The sequence below is a fragment of the Armigeres subalbatus genome, chromosome 2, assembly GCF_024139115.2.
Source record: "Armigeres subalbatus isolate Guangzhou_Male chromosome 2, GZ_Asu_2, whole genome shotgun sequence".
In the NCBI taxonomy this organism is placed as follows: Eukaryota; Metazoa; Arthropoda; class Insecta; order Diptera; family Culicidae; genus Armigeres; species Armigeres subalbatus.
Window position 1 is genome coordinate 358,250,443 of NC_085140.1, and position 22,232 is coordinate 358,272,674.

The window sequence follows — 22,232 nt, forward strand, 5'->3', positions numbered from 1 at the left end:
TGAGCTAGACTTTTTCACGCGCTTTTTTATGAGAAAAAGTATTTTGGCCATAACTAACAAGCCCATTGTCCGATCCGTCCAATTTTCAATAGGAAACAATGGAGCAAGATACTGCGTCGAACGCAGCCTGCTGTGAGGGAATCCGTTTAGAGTAAGTGCATTAAAAGTGAGCTAGACTTTTTTACGCGCTTTTTTATGAGGTAAAGTATTTTGGTCATAACTTCTAAGCCCATAGTCCGAATCGGCCAATTTTCAATAAGAAACAATGGGGCAGTATACTGCGTCGAATGCAACCTGTTCCTGCGAGTTCCCAACCTGCGAGTAAATTGGTTGAGGGTAAGAGCAAAAAAAGTGAGCTAAACTTTTTGCTCTTTCGGTGCGCACATACACACACACACACACACACACACACACACACACACACACACACACACACACACACACACACACACACACACACACACACACACACACACACACACACACACACACACACACACACACACACACACACACACACACACACGCACACACAGACATCACCTCAATTCGTCGAGCTGAGTCGATTGGTATATAACACTATGGGTCTCCGAGCCTTCTATAAAAAGTTTGTTTTTGGAGTGAACATATAGCCTTTACGTATACTTAGTATACGAGAAAGGCAAAACCTAGTGTATTTTGACTACTAGGTCATAATGATTTTAGTAGAGCTGTCTTGATCAACTTCACCCCAAACCAGATTACTCAAAAAATGTGTGATAATTTAATTTATTTTAATAAATGCGAACCCATTTCAGTAAACTAAAGTTGTTGATTATTGCAACGTATAGCAGTACATGTTTTGAAAATATTTGTTTCGATTTAAAATGTAAATACACAAATTTTATTACATGTTTTGTCTTAAAAATGATCATCTTCCCCCCAGTTGACGGTACTCTGTTTCCTACCTGTTTGCCAGAATTCCCCTATGAAATAATATAGCTCAATTATTCTGAGTTAGAAAATGATGAAGCCAATGATATTATGGAAAAACGAATATTCGTATATTTTATTCAAAATATAAATTTATAGGGGATTTTCTGGTCATACAAGCCTAAAAGTTTATAAAAATATTTTTTCATATTTTGCAAAGCTGAAGTTGGGCAGGCACGACTGGCTTAGGGATAAAAATTTCGGTTTTCATGGGCATATAACCGAGCCAAACATCAAATTTTCAACAAATCAAGGGCGATCAAAACTCACCCGCGATCTTACTTTTAAGTTATCTAGTGATAAAAACTCGCCAGCGATGAAGAATCGTTTGGAAATCGTATCTTGATTTGAAGCATTTACCGTCACATTTTTTTACGCTAAATAGAAGATATAAGTAAAGATTATTGTTTGAATGAAAACTCTGTGTATATTATTACTCTGTGTATATTGAGTAGTTGTCGCCGGCGACAACTCGCCTACTGTTTTCACCTGAAAAGTTTCACATGAAAATTGCAATCATTATCGTCTGATAATGAGTCAGCACAACACTGGACCAAGCTGAGGTTCAGACTATTTCTGACTGATGTTTAGAATGCTTTAATTTACCCTAACGCCGGAGGTCAAAAATGCACTTTAGGGAGATAGATTCAGTTATTTCCATCAATTCACATTAATTTGCGTTCATTTGAATGCATTGCAGCAGTCCTAAAAAAATATTTTTTTTGTTCAAGAGGGGATCCTTGGGAAAATAGGGAAAAATCAAAAGCGAAAAATTAGGAAAGATTCCACTTCGAATGCAAACTGTTGCAAGCAAATCGGATAAGGCTAAGTAAAAAAAGTGTGTCTCACATCAAAAGTTCAGTTTTAGAGTGATCCTATAGCCTTTACGTATACTTAGTATACGCGAAAGGCAAAAAACACTTAGATACATCATTTCGTGTTTGAAATCCATCACTATTTTCCAATTCACATTGGTTCGAAACTAAACCACACGCTCGTAATAATAAGCATGAAAAGAGTTGAAGGTTACACTTATTTACCAACCGGTAAAAGTTTGATTAGCTTTCGTTTCCCTTCTCGATAAGCATCAAACAGCTGTCGTGTTATTGCGTTTCGGTACATCTAAGCTAGTGCTTTCTACAAGGGTATGGTTCGAAATTATCCGCAATTCGAGTGAACAATACAAACAACTGAACCGCGTTCGACTCCCTGGCGTCGTCGTCGTCGCTGCCCGTGTGAATAAGGAGACACCTTGTTTAGCAGGGTGCTAATTTTCCTCTGACACGACGATTCAAATGTAGTACCACGTACTTTTTTTTTCTGTGGATATGTTTTGTTTATTCCCGGTGCAAAGACATGAAAAGAGCAGATTTAACAACTGCGCTTACAAGATCATTAATATCCAATTAAAGAACAGCCGCCGACCGGCCGACATCGCCACGGTTGGTTGGCTTGGCACGGCAAGCCGTATTAAGGGTTCTCTTGCGGTGTGATTGATGATGCTCCAACTACGAGTGCAAATCCGTTTCATTCGTCGAATGCCCAGACTGATCGGATCGGTTAAGAGGTGAAACTAAACCGATCCGAGAATGGACATTCAAGCAGAGGTAGCTGTAAGCAAGTGTAATTCCGCAAGTGAAGGCTAACCTTCTGTGCTGGACGGTCCGATTTGCTGAAAGATTAATTAGCTGAGAATTAAATGCGGTGAAATTTTTCGTCCAAAATGAGGCCTGACATAAACCGAGCGTCAAGGTGGATAATGAAGAGAACAACTTGTTGCAAAACTTTTTTCAAAGTCTTAGACACGAAAAAAAAATCTTGACCATGTAGGGGAACTGTTCCATTCTCTATCTCACTAAACATATATTCATCCAATCGCGAAACAAAGAAATACGGCACCAAAATGAAATGTTGAATCGAATAAAAATCGAAAAAATATTCGTCAAGTCAAATAAATCCATGAAAATCTTAGCCGAGACGATGAAGGGTTGATTTGAGGTCATAATTCCAGTCTTCAAGGAACGAGAAAAATCAGAGTAACATTGTTGGATGCTGAACAACAGAATATTTCGTTCGCTGAAGGTCGATTAAAACGTTTAAACCCTCGGTTGGTGAATGAAATTAGGTGTGTTTTTGTTGTATTTTATAACAAATTGACATTATGACAGGTGACCGTCACGCCAAATAATTTCTAAGTTAAGCTCAAGGTGAATATAATAACCCTGGTTAAGCTCTTTATAGAAAAAGAAATTATGCCAAATAAGGTTGACTCAAATCTGTCATATGCACTTGACATGGAAAATTGGTTTCCTATTAGCCTACTGTGTCAGATAATTTGTCCAGGGCAATGTCCAGGGGCTGTTAGGGGCTGCTAAAGTATCAGAACGCTAAAGACGCTTTTGAACGCTACAGACAGCTTTTGTGATCAACAAAAGTAACCTGGATTATGTATAAAAGTCTTGGTCAGTACCTTGAATGTCAAATTTATTGTTTTGTTTTGCTTGTTATCAAGTATGAAAATTGGAAAAATGGGCTTCTGTAATGAAAACCATGCGGACATCTGACGCATAAAGTTGACATGTTAACATGTAATCATAAAATTTAAAGCGCCATTAGCAATCTAACTCTTATGCACCTACTCTTCAAGTATTCGACGGAAATCTATGATCTGATTTCATATCGCAGATCAAATTATTGTGGTGGTGTAATTCACATTTTTCAATGTCTGACCGCATAATATGATCTTCGACTGCACTAATGCACTTGTCTCATGAAGGAATTGCGAAGATGTCAAACAAGTCGAGCGGAAGGAAGAAAGCAAAGCAAGTGATTTAACAATCAAGACTTGGTAGACAATTCATAGTCGTCGTCGTCGTCGTCGGTGATAAGAAACCGCTGATGACTTCACCACCGCTGGTAGAGAATCTGATAGCGCACGCGTCACGTTCACGGTCACCGCGAAGATGATCTCATTCCTTGCCATCCATCTAACGCGCTTTGCCCATGCAAAACTGTTATTATTGATGGGTTCTGGTGGTAAATAGGGAATAAGAAGACGACGACGCGCTCGCTTCTACAAAAGACGATCAAACAAATTACGTATGCCGCCCGCGAGGCGCTTCGTCGTCTATGGCGTTACCAACGACGAACGTTGGATGTATACGCACACGGTGTGAAGGGTGACGGGAGAGTGCTCGATGTGGGCGACGCCTGGTGCGTCACTCCCACATGACGCCCGTCACCCAGCGCCCACCGGACGTGCCCGTTGAAACGGGATGGGAACGCGTGGTCTATTGTTGTGTTTTTTGGTGGTTATTTTTTGTCCTTTATTTTTATCTTTAGTCTTCTTTATTTACACAATACTATCTTCATTTGACAATCGTTAAGAAATTTATATAAATATTAGGATATATCGATGCTCTTTTAGTATTTAAAACAATCTTAAAATAACTTTCTTCGTTCTCAAACGCCTAAAATTGTCGTCCGAAAAGAGGATAGGTCAGGCTTTCCTCGAGTCAATCAGTCGATGTGTGTGGGAGTAGGCATTGAGGAATTGTGTCTGTGTTTTCGTCATTGGGGGAAAGGGATTTTCCAATCCCAGGGTTGTCCAAGGAAGATGATTAATGAGACTTTTCGGTCGCTGTTTTTTTGGAGACAAGGTCACCTGTAAGAGAAAAAACGAGCATCGGCGTAGGAGGACGACAGCTGTGGCATTCTTCGTAGAGGCATATAGCGAGACGCCGGCCGTTTTGTTTTTCTACAAAGCGGGGGTCTCTTGAGTGGGTCACTGGGGCCCACCCTTAGTCATCATGCTTCACGTCCTCCACACTGTTCGGATGTTCAAGTGTTTTTGTGATATGCAACGTCTGGAACGTGAGTTCGGGTCCAATTTACAAGAGAGGGTTTGTAACAACAGTGTAACATCAACAAATGAAAGCTGCGGTAGCTTTAAGTAGGTCCGTGTTTCTTTCGATTTCGGTTTGATAAGCCTATGTTTAGAAGTGTGCTCTAGCGTACGGAAAGCGGTAGTATTTTATGTGTGTAGGTGTGGATGTAAGTTTGTTATGAATCCTCCACCTGGCTGGGCAGAAATTTAATTCGATCGGTCAGTGAGACAGTTGACTGTTTCGCCCGTTTTTTCCGCTCCAGAAAACGCCACTTCGACTGTACGGAAGAGTTCTCTCTTTAATCTTCATCATCCGCTCCGGCACACGTGGGACAGACGGGCTTGCCTTCCATCGCGTAGAACGACTTGCCAGTGACCGCTTTCGAGCAATCCTATAATTAGATGGGGTTTTTGATTATTGACATTTAGAGCAGTGCAGCAACGGAGAAGCGAGCTGCCAAAAACCAGTAGAAATGGTGAAGACGACGGCAACGTCGATGATGACATCTGTTTGCATTACAAAACATTTGCTGACTCTACGACACCGGCATTTTGCGAACGGAAATAAAATTTTGGTACTACCAGTAAGGTTACACAGATTTTGTTTGGTTTGAACGAGGTACTTGAAAGTGTAGTTGATGGCTAGTAAACTGGTGCAAAAGTAAATATTTACGTTTCACATAGACAGTTGTGCGCCTTAGAGAGGGTTGTTTCAAAGGAAATCATATGCAGGAGCTGAATTGATATTTTAAGCGAAATGAGCTTATGATGATGATGATGATGATACTACCATCTATTGTAGCAAGGCACCTGCCGATAGCACTGGCCATATCTGACAAACGATTTGATCATGATTATATTATTGTTTATATTTCATCAAACTCCTGTATGAAGGGCCAAAAATGGGTGGGGTGGTTCCATAAGCAGAGACACTTATGCGAATCCACGGGATGAATAGAGAATCTCCTTCCAGAAGAAAGTTCGTTCATACAATAATATAATCTAGCCCTCGTTTCCCAGATTGACCCAATAGATGGGGAGAAGAGCCCGCCCTTTATCCACGAGATGTTAACAATAGGAAGTTGGCGATTCCACTCTTCCTATCCAAATCGCTTCAATCGGGTGCCCTGATGGTACTTTTATATAATCATGTAGTTGCGATGTTATGTATATACACAATGGAATATATATAATGGAATTCTCTCACCGAATTTCCACATGTTTGTCCCGGATCGACCGTCATGCCTTTATATAAATAGTTGTCTTCAAGGATGGAAAAGCCAATTATTCGTCGAGGAATATCCTTGTTGAATTCATTAAATATGTTTCGTTTTGAATTGTATTTTAAGCGAAATGAGCTTATAGGCCAATAAACTGGATGACCTTGACATTTTTACAATAGATATTAAATAGCCAAAGTCTCTCGATTCCATTGCAATAGTTATAAATAGTTAGAAAAAATCAGTAATTTTGATTTTTTTTTAATCTAATCAAATTGTTTCAAGCTGTTATTTCGTTATTGTGGTAACATTTTATCAAAATTATTTTTTTACATATGCCTGGCAGAAATTTAGCGCTCAGTATTGTACGATTGAAATAAGACATGAACAACTACAATAATGTTGATTTAATTCCCTGTGAACATTGAATTCTTTGTATAGCAAACCATAGAAATGTGTTCCTAGAAAATAAGCAATAACTTTTTTGGAATATCGTTTTATTTTCGTAAGGAAATTATCTAGGGAATGACGGCTTTGGCAGGTTTTGTTCTATTATTGGCAGGGGTTTTTTTTATGTCTGACTGTGCTCAAATTTGGTCTAAACATTCTTTGCATATCAAAGAACATTGTGGCCAAATTTCATAAAATTTGGTCGACAAAACCCCCCTGCCAATAAAAGAACAAAACCTGTCAAGGCCGTCTTTCCCCCTACATGTTTGCATTTTGTTAAAAACAAAACTAGAAGAATGATTTTACATACTACTTATTAAATCGGAGCTGTGTTAATGCATTGCCTGTGTCAATTGTGCGCATTTGAGCAGCTCAGAAATTCATCTTTAGTTTGTAAAGCTGAGCCCTGGAAATTGAATGATTTAGGTATCTGGGAAATCTACCTTGATCGTTATTCTTTAACTCGATGAAAATCCTGGCTACTGTGATCAGATTCCCCTTCTCCCCATGAGCCGAGTGTACGGTACTTTATTTTTAAGTGACTTTTTCAAGCTGGCTTGTGAAAACCACAGTTGCAATTTTTCGACAGCTGAGTGCGATTTATTTACAATTCCATTTTCTCAATTCGCTCTCTCTTCCATTACGTCCCTCAAAAAGACTTTCATGAGACAATAAATAAACTTAAAGTTCTCTATTTTCATTATAGTTATCAGGGATAAAGCTGGACCATAACATTCATTCCACTCGATTCCACTTGATTTTTTCCATATCACAGTAATAACTATCACAAAAAAGTTTAATTATATACAACCAAAAGCAACACAAAATATGTAATACGAAGCAAAAGAAACATAGAAAAAATCTACTAAAATATAATTATTTCAATGTTTATATGTCTGATGGAAAAATTGAAGAAAAATTACGCGGAATACCACATTTACAAAAACAGCATATGTAACATTCGGTTCGGTTCAACTCATTTTTCCAACGCTATTTAAAATTAAAATTTAAGATTGCATACAAGAAAAAGTTGGATATAAAATTAGAAGCTATTGAACACAGAAATATGGGTTCAAATGTTTACATGGCGCGTAATTTTCAGAATTTTGAGCTGTGAAGAATGATACTATCGGCTGCTTTTGTTTCTGGACACATATGCCTTTTTTCGTAAAGATTACTCAAAAAAATAACAACAATATTTAATTTTCATTTCCATTCCATTGAAAACCTTTTGTTACTCAGTGAAAAAAAAATCTATTAAATAGTTCATTTGAAATATTTTTTTTCCCGACATTCCTTGAAATAGAGTCCCCTGCGTATCACACAAAATCTTTATCTACTTCTTCTTTACTAACTGTGCATCCCACAACTTGATCAGCTTTGTAACCACATGCTTCATCATTGAGGTGAGGAAGGCTACTCATAAACTAATAAATAAGGAAATGAGTAATCAGCCCTAAGCTGCGAAACGGTTATGTCCAGACTTCAGGTTCTGAAGACGGTAATACATTTAAATAAATAGTAACTTTTCATTTCTGAAATTAAGTTCCAACGTTTTCTCACTAATACTGTCAATTGGAGAAACAAATGGAAATAATGCCATCCGAATGAGCACCTAACAAGTGTGATATCATCATTTTTCTACTTCGATGCACCATCCAATCGGCTCCGTGTGTCATCTCATTACCGATGCTAACCAGCTTTGAAGATAAATCTCCCACATCGGGACATCCCCCCACGCCAAACGGTAGTGAATCATACTTACCCTGCACACGAAACAATCCGGATGCCACTGACTGTTCAGAGCCGAAATATAATTCTCCATGATGGCCCGGTTGCACCCGTTGCACTTCGGTGCAAACATGTCGAAGTAATCGTTACGGCAGTACGGCTTCCCGTCGCGCTCGTGGAATCCATCCTCGCCGAACTGCTGACCGCACTGGGCGCAGAAAAAGTGCTCCGTGTGCCAAGTTTTCTCCAGCGCCGTTACGCATTTCTATTTTCGTGTGGAGATGTTTTTTTTTATCGCGGAGAAGAGAAGAAAGAAGAACAAATTTCGTATTGGTGAATTGACCTTCCTTTCCGCGGAAAGAAATAATGTGGGTTGCGATTTGGAGATTTTTCCACGAAAGGGGCATCAACATATTGTAAACAACCATGCGGCTCCATTTCGCGGAAAAATCCACAAACACCATCAACCGCCCAAGTCATTACATCCAAAATCGGTCCATTGCAGTAGGCACAACGTGGGCTGAACAGATTGTGATAATCCGACTCGCAGTAAGGGTTTCCGTCACGCTCGAAGAAGTTCCGGGTGCCCAGCTCCTGATTGCAGTGATTGCAAGTAAAATGCTCCGGATGCCAAGTTTTGCCGAGAGCCGTTATGACCTGGCCGACGATGGGCTTATCGCAGGCATTGCAGCACCCCTTCTGAGTGGTATTGACTCCCTGGCGACTCATATCGGCCTGCAAATTTCCAAGCATGGAATCCAACTGATCACTTGCCGGGGGCAACTTTTCGGTCGTGGTCACCGTCGTCAAAGTACTCTGATAATGCGCGGTTCCCTGGTTTGGCTTCGCGTAATCTGTCACCGACTGCAGCTGATGCGATCCGGAAGTGATCTGTAACGAGTCCGAACAGAACGAAAATTTCAAATGTTTAGCAAAAGCTCTGGATAAAAAAAAAACAATTTGAATGAATTAAATAAATAAAAAAAAACAACACTAACTCGGCTGAATCAAATAATAATTTTGTGATTTATAAACCGTTCGAAATTCGCGGAACCTCTATTTTAAGGGTCTTGCTGCGACGCCGCTTGGATTGGAACTGACGGCGTGTCCCAGTTTGTACGAGCATCTTCCCTTGCAACAGTACTAACAGTCCAATAATGCCACTGCCACACACAGGCACCATGGGGCGTGTACACAAGCGAGAGGGCCGTTGCGTGTATTATGCCAATGAATCCACCCGCGCGGTTAGAATATCCACTCACACCCAACTTAAACTCACAACAGTCAGTGGGGGACATCTTGGCGTCCACTCCCTGCCACAGTAGCTGCACTTGGAACAGCCAGCCAGGATCTGATCGACATTCTCCCCATCATCGCACAGTGACGGGCCATTAAACAAGAATTGGTTTAAAAAAAAGTTGGATATTTGATTATTATAAAAAATATTGTAGTGTTCTGCCTTGAAAGCGCAAAAATCGTTTAACAACGTCATCTTAAACTCAAAATAGCGGGCTATGAATCAAGATCAACCATGTTGACGGGGAAAATCAAAAGCCATTTGGCCGTATGTCAATTGGTTGAATAACACTTTAGGCCGAAATTCATCTAGTGCAATTCCATTTGGCCAAATTAAGGTTCTCCCTATCGCATGGCGACTGCGATAGAATCGCGATAGGGAGAATCGCGTCGCGGCGATGAAATCGCTTGCATCTGGGGGAGCCTTTAAAGTCTGAAGGAAGCTCTCTCGCGGTAGAGCACTGTTTTCGAACTAAAATGTCTGTAACTCGGAATTGGGAAGGTATTTCGCAAATCTCTTTGGAATTTATCAAGGAATGTTCCAAGAAAATTTTGTGGATCTACTATTTTCCAAATTTAAATTAAGCTCCAAATACTGAACTGAAATTTTTGCTTCTCAGTACCACTTTCCAATGATTTGAATCATAGAGGAACCGAAGTTTGCAAAACGCAACTGACAAAAGTTTTGAAATTTTCCAAATACTGAACTGAAATTTTTGCTTCTCAGTACCCCTTTCCAATGATTTGAATCATAAAGGAACCGAATTTTGCAAAACCCAACTGACAAAAGTTTTGAAATTTTCCAACGATCATTTTGATGTAATAAAAAGTATATGCAACCGCATAAAATTTTGAAGGAAAGTCTTTTTACTTCAACCAAGTTTTCCAAATTCCATACAAAAATTACCATTTTGGGAGAGCAGCCAACAGCATATCTTTTCATGACGCAGATGAGCGATGTGAGCGTGACACTAAAAAATAGCGAATTTACATTTGCAAACAAGAATTCACCAATTATGTATATAAATTGAAATCAAATATAGGAAAGGGACGAGACAAATAAGACAAATAAGCCAAATAAGTCAAGAAATATAAAACAAATAAGGCAAATAAGCCAAATAAGACAAATAAGACAAATAAATTTTTTTTTTACTTTATTAATGTGTTTTTTTTAAGTCTAGATGAAGTTCAACACAGACAGAAGACAACTAAGACAAATACAAACAAATACGACAAATAAAATATTCTACCAAGAATTCGTTCGGATATTCATCCACGTATTCCTCCGGATATTGCTCAGGATATTTCTCCATAAGTTGCTTCAAATATTCCTCCAGGAATACGAGCGGATTTTCATCCAGGAATTCTTCCGGATATTCTACCAGAAATTCATCTGGATATTATTCCAGGAATTCCGCCAGATATTCCTCTAGGAATTCCTTCGGATATTCCTCCAGGAATCCGTCCAGATATTCCAGCAGGAATTTGTCCAAATATTACTCCAAGAATTTCTCCGCATATTTCTCCACGAATTCCTCCGGATATTCTTTCAGAAGTTGCTTCAAATATTCCTCCAGGAATTCAAGCGGATATTAATTCAAAAATTCTTCCAGATATTCCACCAGAAATTCGTCCAAATATTCATCCAAGAATTCCTCTGGATATTCCTCCGGATACTCCTCCAAAAATTCGTCCAGATATTCCTTGATATATGGATGTATTCAGGAGCAATATCCAATATTCCTGGGAGAATATCAGGAGGGACTCCTGAAGGAATTCTTGGACGAATATTCGGAAGAAATCCTTGAAAAATATCCGAAGGAATATTGGGAGGAATTCCTGGAGGAATATCCTGAAGGAAACATCCGTAGGAATATCTGGAGGCACACAGGTAGTTCATGAGCATGCATGAATTTCTGGTTGAATATCCCGAGAAGTTCCCGGAGGAATATTCGGATGAATATCTAGAGGAATATTCAAAAAAAAATCTTGGCAGAATATCTGGAACAATTCCTGGAATATTTTGGCGAATTCTTAGAGGAACATCCGGAGGAATCTCGGGGAGAATATCCGGAGGAATTGTTGGAGTAATATACCAAGGATTTTTTGGAGGAATATCCAGAGGAATTCCAGCGAGAATATCAGGAGGAATTCCTGAAGAAACATCGGTAGAAATTCTTGGATCAATATCCGAAAGAATATCTGGAGGAAGTTTCTGAGGAATTCCTGTATTCCTGTATCTAGAGGAATTTTTGAAGGAATATATGGAAGTAGTCCTGGTGAAATATCCGGAGGAGTTCCTGGAGGAACATCCGGAGGAATATCTGGAATTGGAAGGAATTACTGGAGAAATATTTGGATCAATGCCTGGAGGAATAGCTGGAGGAGTTCTTGGACGAATATCCGGAGAAATTTCTGGAGGAATATCAGAAGGAATTCCTGAAGGATCATCCGCACTAATTCCTGGAGAAATATCCAGGGGATTTTTTAGAGGAATTTCCAAAGGAATTCTTGGTGGAATATGCGGCGGAATTCCTGGAGTCATATCCGAAGGAATTTATGAAGGAATATTTGGAGGATTTCCAGGAAGAATATCAAGAGGAATAAACAGAGCAATTTCTGGGCGAATATCCGGAAGTATTCCTGGACATATAGCTGGAGGAATATCAGGGAATAATTATTTGGTTTATTTGTCCCATTTGTTTTTGTTGTCTTATTAGTCTTATTTCAAGCTCTATCTGGAATAAGGGCGAATGTCGCAAGAGAGGATTCTCTTAATCGACTTCTCCTCTTTTAAATAAAAGTGACAAGCAGCTGATTTCTTTGTGGTTTATCACCTCAGAGCGATAGAAAACAATGCGAACTTGCATTCTGAGGTGATAGACTGCAAGGAAATCCTCTGCTTGTCACGTTTATTCAAATGAGGGGAAGTCGGCGAAGAGAATTCTCTCTTGCGACATTCGCCCTTTTACCAGATAGAGCTTGATTTGTCTTATTTATCATATTTGTCTTTTGTATTTCACTCACTCGAATCCTGCTTATTTGTAACCTTCGTACAGTAAATCTTTTATGATATTTCCGTGTGACTCGTTTTGTCGAATAGCCCTTTCGACCAAACGACATTTTCGGCTAAGTAACTTCTTCGGCCAAATTGTCTTATCAGGGTGTCTACTCATCTGTAAAAACAAAATTCCCTGATTTTTCCAGGTTTTTTCCAGGTGTTTTTCATTATTTTCATTGGTGGCCTCACAAAAACAATGTTGTAAATTACTTAAGAAATTCCTCCAGGCATTCCTTCGCAAGTTTACCCAGAAATTGCTTCAGCCATTCAACCAAAACTCCTTCAGGAATCACATAGGAAATTCCTCCGAGTATTCCTTTGAAATTTTCTGCATCACACTTAAATTATTTTGGAGACCTCGGCAAATTTTTTGCCGAGATTCCAATAGCCGAGATCTCGGTAATATTTTTTACTGAAACTCGGTAATATTTTTTACTGAAACTCGGTAATTCCTTTACAGAAATTTCGTCAGTATTTTGCAGTTGATTTTTTGCCGAACGATTACCTATGACTCGGTAAAGTTTTCCGAAATCTCGGTAAAAATTTTACCGAAATTCGTCGAAATTATTACCAATATCTCGGCAGTTGGATTCTCGGCAATCGGTAAACTTAAAATTTTAAGTGTGTCCATCGGAAAATCCTCCTTGCTTCAGAACTTCCTCCAGGATTTAATTTGAAAATTTATTTGCTAAATCTTTAGAAAACATCTCAAGGAATTGTTCCGAAAATTCCTTTAGAGATGCATTTGGCGATTCCTTTACAATTTTTTTCGACTTCCTTTAAATGTTTGTTCGAAAATGTCTTGTGAAAATCCCTCGGAAATACCTTTATAAAATACTTTGCCGATTTCTTCAGATATTCTTCTGATTTTTTTCTAGGAATTTCTTTGGAAATTTGGTTCAGGATTTTTCCGGATTTTTTTTTAAGAATTTCATTTCTGCTGTTTTTTTAATAAACTTTAGAAAACTTCTTAAGGAAATGTTCCGGAAATATGTTTGGGAATTTCGTCAGGAAATCCTTCAGAACTTCTTACGAAAACTCCTTCAAGAAATGTGTTGATGCAAAAATATGAGATTGCAGGATCCATGACGTTAGGCATAATACCTTCTTTATGTCGTGGGCTGTTTTTGGGGCATTTTAAGCTTAACATTCTTTATGCCTAACGTCCTTACACCTGTTCGCTGCTATTCGGCTATTCTTTCAAGAATTCCTTAAGCAAAAATCCTTCACAAATCTCTTTACAAATCGGAAATTTCTTAAAGAAACCGTACAAAAAATCATCCAGAAATTTGTTTTGAAATTCTTCCGGGAATTCTTTTCGGTTTTTATCTTGGAAATTCCTCTAGAAATGATTTACGAAATTGCTAATCTTTCTTATGGACGCTCTTTTAGTGATTTCTTTGAAAAATTCCTTGCAAAACTGATCCCGAACTTTCTTTGGAAGGAGAACCTCCAGGAATTTCTTTCTAACTAATTTAGTATTTTTAAAGTATTCCTAAAGAATTTCCGAGATAATACTCAAAAGAATTTACACAGCATTACCTCATTGATTTCCTGAATAAATTCCTAGAATTCACCAAGAATTCTTTTGAAGATGGCAAATCGTTTTTTACGCAACAACGATCCATTAACGTTTACTACATTTTCAATAGATTTGATTGGAATATTTATTCAAATATTTTAAAGGATTTTTTTTCATCTTTTGAGAGAATTTCACTCATTATCACCGGGTATTGAAATTTCCCTGATTATGTCAGGAATTCCCTGATAATTCCAGGTGTTTTCCAGGTAGGGAGAAATTCCCAGATAATTCCAGGTTTTCCAGGTTTTTCCAGGTAGTAGACACCTTGCTTATCCGCCAAACAAGTTTTTCAGTCGAACGACCTATTCGTCCAAAAGGACAATTTTCAGATGCCACGGCTAAATGAACTATTCGGTCAATTGACTTTATCGGCCAAATGACCTGTTCACCCAAACGACATTTTTATCCGTATGACCGTTTGACCAAATGATATTTTCGGTCTCGTGGTCCCTTCTGCCACATGACCATTTCGGATAAATGACCTAATCTGGTGAACGACTTATTCTATTACTTTCGACTGTGATTTAACGCTTTAGAGATGGGTGGCCAAACGGACAACATTAAATAACAGTGTTTTGGTTTTGTCAAGATTAAAAAGCCATTTCTAAAGAACGACTTTTTCGGCCAAATGACCTATTCGTACGAACGAAAATGTGATTTCGGCCAAAAAACATTTTCGGCTCGGGGGATCATTCAGGAGCCGCTAAGTTGCGAATGCTGACGGCGGTCCTTCGTAGCTTAGTTGGTTGAAAACACTAGCACTAGTAAAAGTCTAGCGCACTGAGGGTCGTGGATTCGAGTCCCATCGTAGAAAAGTGGTTGCCTCCAATATATTTTTCAAATCAAAAACTTCCACATTATGTACATATCAACATCTGAAGTTTCAGAACATAGTAAATTAATGTCTAAGTTGGGTGGTCTAATACCCGGGAAATAGGCAATTAACTTTGATTGAACATTTTCGGCTGTATGTCCATTTCGGCCGAATGACTTTCGGCCAAATGGCCCTTCCCCGTTTTTTGTGGATAATTAATAAAATAAATCTTCCGTGGATGGAGATGGAACATATCAAATACTTTGATGAAAATTATTTAATGCACTGATGGTTGAATTCTTTATATGTACCTAAACAATTTTGCATATTCTGCCTAGCTGACTACAAGACAAAATAGAATGGAGGGAATATATATATATATGTCATAAGGAAGCTTATCTACCTTCTGTTGCAATCATCAAACAGAATTTGAATTTGAATGGAAATTGAATGATAAATTTAATCTCTGACTTCAAGCTGCTAAGTAATGCAAATAAGTAGTTTAGTATTCAGGAAGCACTTGTACAGTTATTTCTTCAAGCATAATGACACTAGAAAAGTGAAGACATTAGAAATTTGAAACCTTGAAAAACATTATAGAATGTTGATAATACTTTGTTTGCATGACAAATGATAAATGATAATGAATAGATAAGTTCAATCACTGCTTGCAATACGCGTCGTACGATCCGAACAGAAAGATTGTCTTCGACTATCCGATTAAAAGCAGTCTTGATGTGTGAACACTGAACATGTGAGACTGACTCCTGACTTCTGACATACCAGACCAGTTAGTTATAATAAAATTATATCAATATGTGTCACAGATAACAATATATGCAACTAATTTGGTCATAAATTCTTCGGCCCGGATGGTGAGAAGAAAATTCCATGTTCGTCATAAAATGATTATAATACAATGTGGTATAATAATTATGAATATCAATACTTGTAGCACACAGTTACAACTTTGTTCTTTTCAAAAATATAATTTGTAAAATTAATTTGTCTGTCTGCTGAAAGAATCGGCGAATTCTGGAACCTCCCGCAACAATAATGTTAGTAATTTTCATCACTTTTCTTGGCCTTGGGTCAAAAATCTCGTGAATAAAGATAATCAAATCCAATATTTAGTAACGTTTTTATTAAAACGAGAAGAAATTTGTATACAATTTTTGTTAGTTCAACTACTAATGGTACCGCTGTTATAAAAAAAATACTGTAACAGAATCATTTCATTCGACATAAGGAACATATATTTCGCCGATGATTGAATACAAGTTTTGACCCACCCGTCGTCCACTGTGCGCCACTCTTTAATGGCAATAGGATGTTTGTATGACTTTCACTAGTAGAGCATGGATGGATAGCGCACACAGCCAGTAGGATAGGTAGGTGGTATATTCAACTTTTCATCATTCTCCCAAAATGTATACACAGTGTAGGAAGACAAATCTGGATTTGTTTGCGACTGTTTATTTTTTCGCTGCCAAAAGCAAGATCTCCGCACAAGCGGATAATGGACAAGTGTACATACCCCCCCTTGGCGATCGTTCGATAATGGGCAAATAGATCTAGTGTGGCTGCAATCGAGACGGCGACACGATGAGCATCGGACCCACCCCGATTTGGAGATGCTCCGATTGGATTCGTTCCAAAAATGCCAATACCGGTGGATTACTTTTGAAATCTTACAGACCGTAATAGTTTGATTGAATTATAATAACATTTTTCATGGACGTTCTTCACCAAAATGGAAATCATATATCCAATCTCAACAATGTTCCATTTTTTATTTCATGAAAACTGACTTTTTTCCATAGCAAGCATCAGTGCTAACAAAGCTGTACAGGTACATCGGATGAAAAAATATCTGGGGCATCAGATCAGATAGAAACATTGTGGATTGCCACATACTGTAACTAAATATACTAACAGGTAATTAACATGTGTTCCTCATTTTCAAAAACTTGTTCTGAAAACTCCTAAATGTTCTAAGAATATCTTTGAATATTTTTAGAATCATTATAAAATCATAAAATGTTTCTTACAATAATTCTTACAATGTGTTGCTCAAGATCTAATCGAATTGATCAGTCCTTCTATAACATCATTTGATAAAGATTCACTCAAACTGACCACTAATTTAGATTAACATAATCTGACGCACACGATCATATTCTCTCATCGTTATGATTTTCGTGGTCGTTGTTGTCTTCTAGATGAACTACACCACTAGACACCGTCTAGTAGAGCAGCAGCGGTCACAAATCTTTGGACCAAAATTCGAAGCGCCGTGTGCAACAACCGACGATCTTCCTCTGGCGTGGTCAATCCATCTCCCGAAAACTCACACAGCACAGCAAATTGGTCCAAGCGGAACGAGCCATCACGTTCGCGTCTAGATAGGAAGACACCCACCCGAAATTCGTTTTTCACAACCCCCCTTTCACATTTGTGTATGTTGCTTGCGCGCTTCTTGAGGCACGATTTTATTGTTGAGATCAAAACCGACTTCCACTCCATTGCTCAGCGTGTCCTCTTCCGAAAATGCTCCCGAAAACAAATTGAAATTTCCGTCTAGACATCGGTGCCAACTTTGCAGACTTCTTCACTCGTGTAACGAGACCGAGCTATGGTAATTTTTTTGGAAACCTTATCAACTAATCTTATGCTTTACCTATTTCAACTTTTCATTAATAGTAGTTTGTGCAACTAGTTGCAAAAAGATGATTTTTTCAGCACGAGTTGTACGTTTATCCAACGAGGCTTGCCGAGTTGGATAAATACTACGAGTGCTGAAAAAATCGAGTTTTGCAACGAGTTGCACACGCTATTTTTTGCAATGACGAAAAATGGGCTTTGATATGATAAATCTAAACCAAAATTGGACAATCGAATTTACTCGACATGATCACTCATGCCAATTAATTATGTTGCGGCAGAGAACAATAAGATTCCATCTTATCGTGCCAAATTGCATAGCTTGAAAAGCTATGAAGCGATGAATGCAATTGCCTTTGGAAAATTGTGATGTTATGTCCAACAAACCATTTCATTTATTACGGAACGCTTAGAGTACACTATTTAAACACTCACCCAAACTAATTCAGCTAAATGTAGTCAAGTAACTGTCCCAATGTAGGTTTTTCATTATAGCACCCAAATGAGTGCTATAATGAATATTATGCAACCCATTTGAGTTGCATAATGGTCATTAAAGCACCCATTGTGTTGGTATGGAAAAGTAGGCCGTTGTATCACTCAAATGACAACTGTAAATCAGGTATTATGATCAGGAATTGCAAAAAATCCTTTAACGTTCTGTTCATAGTTTTACTAACGACCCCAAAAAAAATCTGTCCATGGAATAGATACAAGGAGCTAACGAGCAGATAAAGAAACAATATAAAGAGGTGCGAAAGAGGAGAACTTAATATTTCCAAATGCCAGTGAATAACCTTAATTCATTTCACTGACAAAACAGTGAAAAATAATTCCTATTTACAAGGAACCATAATTATTATTGACCAGAAAAGAAATGGTTTAGTAATTACCCCAAGGATAGTGGTAAATAAGTCTTCGTCTCATTACTCGACACGTCACGTCTCTCGACTTATTGGATTTAACAACCAAAACATATTAAATTTACGGATTATGTTTGAAGATTATTTACCATGACCAATGATTGATCATGATCAATACTATAATTATGATTAATGTGTCATGATGAAACACAAGAAGTTCATGAATATGATGAACGACTAATTCTAAAATGTCAAACTATATATATGATTAATAATAACATCATATTTTTAGGGCGACTATGATTAACGAATAATGATTAAACAACCTCGAGTCCACCATATGGTCGGGATTAGCCAAATTGCATCAAGCGCCAATGAAAAATTACCCATTATACTTATTACGCATTGCAAGAAAAATGGAATACAGGATAATTCAAAGCGCCTCCAATGAATATTTCCCTGGCAGATGATCAAAGAGCTATCGTGAAATTTGCAATGTTTTGTTTATATTTATACTTATGACGTTTCGTCCTGAATCGTTCGACGCGTAATGAAAAAGCTCAAAATAAAAATATTTTACTGTACAAAAAACGATGCCTTGCAGAATATAAAGGGGAAATTCAGTTATATTTAAAGTTTGTAAGTTTTCGGGGCAGCAGGAACTATGTTCAAGTGCCTGACAAACCGTCCTCTGATCACTGCAAGTTGTAGGGATTGTTTAGGATGGGATTGGGTTGGAAAATGAGCTCTGTTCAGGGAATCAATATTCGAGCAACGCCCAATAATATACTCTTTGTCATCAACAGAGTTTGTTACTGACAAACGCGCCTAGCGACAAACCTTTATCAGAACTTGAACACAATATGACAAGAATCATTTGCCTTGCATGCTCTGATATTTCCGAAAATACGCTGCTAATTTTGTAATTATTGTTCGATTCTCAAAAATTTCCATAAAAGCAGAAACTATGATAGCATAAAACCGAAATTTTCACTAGAAATAATGCAAAATAACGGGATGAAAAGTTAGCAATAAGATTGTCTTCCTTTTTATTACTGACAATTTTTTTCGGATCTTTGTCATTATTATCTCCGACAAAAACAAAGCTTTGTCGTTGGTTCTCTTTTGTCGCTTGTTTCGCAGGCGCATTCCAAAAAATTGATTCCCTGGCTCTGTTCAATTCCTTTAAATCCTACATTGTATTTACAAGTAGGCTCTACTAAAGAGACCGAGTGTCGCTTAAAATACGCTAACCCAAGTCTTGGTTTTGGGTGGAACTTGACTCGATAGACCGGGCCTGACTCAGCGAGAGGGTGCAGGCACAATAAGCCGTCTGTAAAACCAACCTATACGACCTATGGTATAACAAGCGTAAAAAAGACTCCAGCGTTCATCAGCACCTCAAAAGAAAAGTATTATGCGTTTCGGGTTAGTTGACTCCTCGGCCAGGTACTGATTATTATTAATTTTTTTCATATCTGTGTACGTCAAATCATTGCACTTCACGGCAGCAGATTTGTTGTTATGTCGATTCAACGCACACTATGTGGGAAATCCTCTGCTGGGATATCCCTCTGCGCGTTATTTCCGCGAAGCTATCCAAATTTTTCTTTTTCTCCGTAATATTTTCTTGCATACATTTTCGTTTAGCAAGTCCAATTGGTCACAAATCATATCGGATATCCTCTATAACCCTACCCTATAACCAACAACAAATGTACGAATGAATTGGTATGAATTACTTTTGGTGTTCATCCTACAAAAAAAAATATCACAAGTCATTTAAAAATGCGCTTGGTGCGGTTTCGCTGATACCTGACCATATTGAGATCTGCCCGAGTCATCTCAAAGGGTCCATCATAGGCTAGGAGAACCGGATGAATGCTGTCATCAGAGAAATAGAAGAATAAAAAAAAAAGTTACCACGGCAAGGTATGCCAGTCAATGAAATCCAAAATAATTACGAGCTGATTTTTTTTTTTAATGGTTTGATACAATCATTGCTTTATGCTGTTTATCACCACACAATAATGCTAAACTCACGCGCTTCAATCCTTCCTATTTGTTCGTATCACTAGAACTTATATAAACATATTAGAATACATTTAAAAACGTATCCTCAAACCGAACAAAAAATCACCTCGGCCCAAGAACTTCTAGCCGTACAGTCAGTGGTGCCAAAAGGCCAGGAGTCTTATTTTAGTAAGATGTTGAGAAATTGAGAAAGATATTGCGTATGCCGAAGAGACTTGGGGTATGCCGGAAAAGCCATCGTTGTGACTGAAATGAGTACTGCACCATGTTAATTTAAATCAAATAAAAGATTTTTCAAACGGTGTTCAGCAAGAATAGCTATTTTTTAAGCAGAGGTGAACCTCATTACAGTATTACACGGCCCACAAAATTCAAGGAAAGTTGCCCCTTGTCATAAATATCAATCAAGTAATGCAGTCATACGCATGTTAGGCCGGGAATGGGGTAATGGTGTGGAACTTAATCTAGAATTAAAAAAAAACACCTTAATAAAAAAAAGGGAATGGGGTAAGAAACCCTATATTACAATACGCAACTCAGAGAACATGGATGATGTTTACAGTAGTCTGAGGAGAGTAGCCAATTCTGTAAAAACGTGGTCCATGCAGTTACATGAACTGCCCATGATCGCATATTTGTAACACTCGCATTTTTGTTCATTTTGTAAAAACCTGTGAATCGTTCAGAAAGCTCAATTTACTGCATCTAATCCCATAACAGTAAAACAGGCTTTACTATCTTGCATACCTGTGGTAAGCTTGAAATGATTTAGTTTGTGGGGAGGATTGATAATCGATTTACAAAGTCAACCAAAATGCAAATATTACAAATATGCGATCATGGGCTGTAAACTAAACTTATAAATAGTTTTGCCTTAAAATTTCGTACGATCTGTCTAGACTGAAACTGCTAGTGATGCTACTGGCATCCCTGCCAAGCTCGAATTATACAGGTAGACGACAACAAGGTGTATACATTCCACCTCCTATCGGCCAACATCTTCTAATAGTGATCCATTTGTCATGCCAATTTTGCACTTGCTCGACACTTGCCATTTCTAGCAGCCGCCGCCGTGTGGATTTTCCGGTCCATTGACTGCACGCTGCGTCGTGGTAAGAGGCGAGCGGTGCGCAGAACTGCGGTGTCTACTTAATTTAGAATCCCATAAAACACTGTAAATAAACTCATTTTTACGGATTCTAAATTTACCTCAACTCTGACGAAAACCGATGTTGCACCCACAGAGGTCCGCACGTTTTCCCGTCACCTGTGACATGGGGGTGCTGGGAGTACTGATTGGGCGTTTTGTTTATGGGGAATTATGTCAGTCGGTATGTCGGACAACATTTTTTTTTCGTTGTGGGACTTTGTGCAAAAACATGATCGTGCGTAATGTCTATTCTTGCAGTTGGTCATGTGAGTTAGAAAAAAAATGTTTTCGATTTAACGCGTTTGGTTTTTGTTTATGATTGTGCAAAGTTTTTAATCAACTAATGACGTGACTTTCATCATACTGAGACGATTAAAAAAGACTCATTGGATTTAGAACATCGACAAACAGCTGTATCTCAACAATAGCATCATAAATTTGAAATAATAATCCACCAAATGTGACGTGAAGGTCGTCAAAAGAGATATTCATAGAATTTATCAATGGAC

At 38.2% G+C, this 22,232-nt stretch overlaps 1 protein-coding gene across 1 annotated transcript in view; it reads right to left on the minus strand.

The window, feature by feature from the left end:
* Positions 1-4,261: 4,261 nt before the first annotated feature.
* The window catches only part of LOC134212969 (paxillin), a 120,279-nt gene continuing 102,308 nt past the window's right edge, over positions 4,262-22,232 (minus strand). Inside the window, 3 exon segments of the mRNA XM_062691373.1 lie at positions 4,262-5,250; positions 8,294-8,524; positions 8,743-9,150. Coding sequence (XP_062547357.1) covers positions 5,158-5,250; positions 8,294-8,524; positions 8,743-9,150 — 732 coding nt within the window. The 3' untranslated portion in view covers positions 4,262-5,157.